Source organism: Coturnix japonica, unplaced genomic scaffold, assembly GCF_001577835.2.
Source record: "Coturnix japonica isolate 7356 unplaced genomic scaffold, Coturnix japonica 2.1 chrUnrandom522, whole genome shotgun sequence".
NCBI classification, from domain to species: Eukaryota; Metazoa; Chordata; class Aves; order Galliformes; family Phasianidae; genus Coturnix; species Coturnix japonica.
This window is the reverse complement of record NW_015439908.1, coordinates 16,737-21,965: the sequence shown is the minus strand read 5'-3', so window position 1 is coordinate 21,965 and position 5,229 is coordinate 16,737. Positions and strand designations below refer to the sequence as shown.

The window sequence follows — 5,229 nt, the reverse complement described above, 5'->3', positions numbered from 1 at the left end:
GGGAATTTTTGGATCGCCGGATTTCTACAGCGTCGAGACCTATCCTGCTTGCTTGCTGGCACTCAAGGGTTGGCGGGCTGGACCCATAGATGTGGGGCTGGACCCATAGATGTGCGGGATGGACCCATAGATGTGGGGCTGGGACCGCATAGATGTGGGGCTGACCCATAGATGTGGCTGGACGCCATAGATGTTGGGCCTGGATCACATAGATTGGGGGGGCTGGACCATTAATGGGGGGCTGGGGACCCATAGATGTGGGGCTGGACCCATAGATTGGGGGACCCATAGATATGGGGGCTGGTGCGAACCCATAGATGGGGGCTGGGACCCATGATGTGGGCTTGGACCATAAGATGGGGGGCTGGACCCATAGATGGGGCGCTTGGGACCATAGATTGGGGGCTGGACCAGTAAGATGGGGGGCTGGACCCATAGATGGTGGGGCTGGGAACCCATAGAATGTGGGGCTGGACCCATAGATCGGGGCTGGGACCCACTAGATGTTGGGCTGCTGGACACATAAAGATGGGGGCTGGTACCACACATAGATGTGGGGCTCGGGACCCATAGATCGGGGGGCTGGGACCCATAGATGTGGGGCTGGACACATAAGGAGGCTACGGACCCATAGATGTGGGCATGGGACCCATAGATGTGGGGCTGGACCCATAGATGTGGGGCTGGGACCCATAGATGTGGGGCTGGACCCATAGATGTAGGGCTGGGACCCATAGATGTGGGGCTGGGACCCATAGATGGGGGGCTGGACCCATAGATGTGGGGCTGGACCCATAGATGTGGGGCTGGGACCCATAGATGGGGGGCTGGGACCCATAGATGTGGGGCTGGGACCCATAGATGGGGGGCTGGACACATAGATGTGGGGCTGGGACCCATAGATGGGGGGCTGGACCCATAGATGTGGGGCTGGGACCCATAGATGTGGGGCTGGACCCATAGATGTAGGGCTGGACCCATAGATGTGGGGCTGGGACCCATAGATGTGGGGCTGGGACCCATAGATGGGGGGCTGGGACCCATAGATGTGGGGCTGGGACCCATAGATTGGGGGCTGGGACCCATAGATGTGGGGCTGGGACCCATAGATGGGGGGCTGGACCCATAGATGGGGGGCTGGACCCATAGATGGGGTCTGGGACCCATAGATGGGGGGCTGGACCCATAGATGGGGGGCTGGACCCATAGATGTGGGGCTGGGACCCATAGATGGGGGGCTGGACCCATAGATGGGGGGCTGGGACCCATAGATGTGGGGCTGGGACCCATAGATGGGGGGCTGGACCCATAGATGTGGGGCTGGGACCCAGAAATGGGTCCTACCCCACACTTATGGGTCCCCCCACCCCACATTTATGGCACTTATGGGTCCTCCCACCCCACACTTATGGGTCTCATGGGTCTCACCCCACACTTATGGGTCTCATGTCTATAGATCCTACCCCACACTTATGGGTCCCACACTTGTGGGTCCCGCATCTATGGGTCCCACCCCACACTTATGGGTCCCCCCACCCCACACTTATGGGTCCCCCCCACCCCACACTTAAGTGTCCCATCCCACCCCACACTTATGGGTCCTACCCCATTCTTATGGGTCCCATCCCACCCCTATGTGTCCCCCTGCCCCACACTTATGGGTCCCACCCCACTCTTATGAGTCCCACCCCACACTTATGGGTCCCACATCTATGGGTTCCCCCACCCCACACTTATGGGTCCCACCCCACACTTATGGGTCCCACATCTATAGGTCTCCCCACCCCACCCTTATGGGTCCCACCCCACACTTATGGGTCCCACCCCACACTTAAGTGCCCCATCCCACCCCACACTTATGGGTCCCACACCTATGGGTCTCCCCACCCCACACTTTTGGGTCCCACCCCACACTTATGGGTCCCACCCCACACTTATGGGTCCTCCCAGCCCACACTTATGAGTCCCACATCTATGGGTCCCACCTCACACTTATGGGTCCCACATCTATAGGTCTCCCCACCCCACCCTTGTGGGTCCGGCCCCACACTTCTGGGTCCCACCCCACACTTATGGGTCCCACCTTTATGGGTCCTGCCCCACACTTGTGGGTCCTGCCCCACACTTATGGGTCCCACACTTATGGGTCCCACCCCACCCTTATGGGTCTGGCCCCACACTTATGGGTCCTGCCCCACACTTATGGGTCTGGCCCCACACTTATGGGTCCTGCCCCACATCTATGGGTCCTGCCCCACACTTGTGGGTCCTGCCCCACACTTGTGGGTCTGTGTGTTCCAGGTGCGCTACCCGGACCGCATCACGTTGATCCGCGGGAACCACGAGAGCCGTCAGATCACGCAGGTTTACGGCTTCTACGACGAGTGTCTGCGCAAATACGGCTCCGTGACCGTGTGGAGATACTGCACCGAGATCTTCGACTACCTCAGCCTGTCCGCCATCATCGACGGCAAGGTGACACGCCAGGAACACGCTAACGACACGCTAACGACACGCTAACGACACACTAACAACACGCTAAGGACACGCTAAGATACTTTAGGACATGTTAGGGACACGCTAAGGACACGCTAAGGCAGATTAGGACACGCTAAGGCACATTAGGACATGTTAAGGACACGCTAAGGACACACTAAGACACGCTAAGGCACCCTAAGACACGCTAAGGACACGCTAAGGACATGCTAAGATACATTAAGACGTGTTAAGGACATGCTAAGATACATTAGGACATGTTAAGGCACATTAAGACATGCTAAGATACATTAGGACATGTTAAGGACATGCTAAGGCACATTAGGGCATGTTAAGGACATGCTAAGGACACACTAAGGCACATTAGGACACGCTAAGGCACATTAAGACATGCTAATGACATGTTAAGGACATGCTAAGATGCATTATGACATGCCAAGGACATGCTAAGACATGCTAAAGACATGCTAAGATACATTAGGACATGCTAAGATGTATTATGACATGCTAAGGGCATGCTAAGATACATTAGGGCATGCTAAGGACATGTTAAGGACACACAAAGACATGCTAAGATGCATTATGGCATGCTAAGGGCATGCTAAGATACATTAAGACACGTTAAGGACACGCTAAGATACATTAGGACACATTAGGGACACATTAAGGACACGCTAAGGCACATTAGGACATGCCAAGGACACGGTAAGACATGCTGAGATACTTTAGGACGCATTAAGGACACACGAAGATACATTAAGACATGCTAAGGACATGTTAAGGACACACAAAGACACGCTAAGATGCATTATGGCATGCTAAGGACATGCTAAGATACATTAGGACATGTTAAGGACATGCTAAGATACATTAGGACATGCTAAGGACATGCTAAGATGTATTATGACACACTAAGGACACACTAAGATACATTAGGACATGCTAAGGACATGTTAAGGACACACTAAGATATGCTAAGATACTTTAGGACATGCTAAGGACATGTTAAGGACACACAAAGACACACTAAGATGCATTATGGCATGCTAAGGGCATGCTAAGATACATTAGGACGTGTTAAGGACATGATAAGATACATTAAGACAGGTTAAGGACACGTGAAGGACATGCTAAGGCACATTAAGACACGTTAAGGACATGTTAAGGCACATTAAGACACGTTAAGCACATGCTAAGACACTGAAAACATGGTATAGATGCACTAAGACACATTAAGACATGCTAAGGACATGCTAAGGCACATTAAGACACGTTAAGAACACGTCAAGGCACATTAAGACATGTTAAGGACATGCTAAGACACGCTAAGCACACGCTAAGACACATGAAGGCGGTTGGAGGGGCTCTTTTTGGGGCCACAATGGGCTCCATTGAGTCTTTTGGGGTTGGGTGGCGGGCTCAGGGTGGCGCACGCTAACTACATGCCAAGCACACACTAAGCACACGTTAAGCACACGCTAAAGACACGTTAAGACATGCTAAGAGGGGCTCTTTTGGGGGCCTAACGGGCACTTTTGTGTCTTTTGGGGTTGGGTGGAGGGTTCATGTGGATCCCTGGGTAGCACACGCTAAGCACACGCTAAGCACACGCGTGTTCCCGCAGATCTTCTGTGTGCACGGCGGGCTGTCTCCGTCCATCCAGACCCTGGACCAGATCCGCACCATTGACCGCAAGCAGGAGGTGCCGCACGACGGACCCATGTGCGACCTGCTCTGGTCCGACCCCGAAGGTAACACACACGCGTGTGCACACGGATGTGCGTGGAACTACACGCGTGTGGAGACTATAGGGGGGTCTATGGGGCTCTATGGGGTTTGTAGGTCTCTATGGGTCCCTGTGGGGTCTCTATGGGGCTTTATGAGACTATGGTCTGGCCCCGAAGGTAACGCACACGCGTGTGCACACGGATGTGCGTGGAATTACACGCGTGTGGAGACTCTAGGGGGGTCTATGGGGCTCTATGGGGTCCCTATGGGGCTCTATGGGTCTCTATGGGGCTTTATGAGACTATGGTCCGACCCCGAAGGTAACGCACATGCGTGTGCACACGTATGTGCGTGGAATTACACGCGTGTGGAGACTCTAGGGGGGTCTATGGGGCTCTATGGGGTCCCTATAGGGCTCTATGGGTCCCTGTGGGGTCTCTATGGGGCTTTATGAGACTATGGTCCAACCCCGAAGGTAACAAACACGTGTGTGCACATGTATGTGCGTGGAACTACACGTGTGTGGAGACTCTACGGGGGTCTGTGGGGCTCTATGGGGTCCCTATGGGGCTCTATGGGTCCCTATGGGTCTCTATGGGGTTTGTAGGTCCCTATGGGGTCCCTATTAGTCTTTATGGGTCTCTATGGGTCCCTATGGGTCCCTATGGGTCTCTGTGGGTCCCTATGGGGTCCCTATGGCTCCCTATGGGTCTCTATGTGTCCCTATGGCTCCCTATGGTTCCCTATGGGTCTCTGTGTCCCTATGGGTCTCTATGTGTCCCTATGTGTCTCTGGGTACCTGTATGTCCCTATATCTCTCTATAGGATCCCCATTAACCCCTATATCCCCCCATTGACCCCATATATCTCCCCATAGACACCACAGGTTGGGGTGTCTCCCCTCGTGGTGCTGGGTACCTGTGTGTCCCTATAGGATCCCCATTGACCCTATATCTCTCTATGGGGTCCCTATATCTCTCTATGGGGTCCCTATATCTCTCTATG

At 54.1% G+C, this 5,229-nt stretch overlaps 1 protein-coding gene across 1 annotated transcript in view; it reads left to right on the top strand.

The window, feature by feature from the left end:
- LOC107307255 (serine/threonine-protein phosphatase 4 catalytic subunit-like) overlaps positions 1 to 5,229 on the top strand; it is an 18,093-nt gene that overhangs the window by 7,252 nt on the left and 5,612 nt on the right. The window contains 3 exon segments of the mRNA XM_015850747.2: positions 7 to 41; positions 2,279 to 2,475; positions 4,121 to 4,247. Coding sequence (XP_015706233.1) covers positions 7 to 41; positions 2,279 to 2,475; positions 4,121 to 4,247 — 359 coding nt within the window.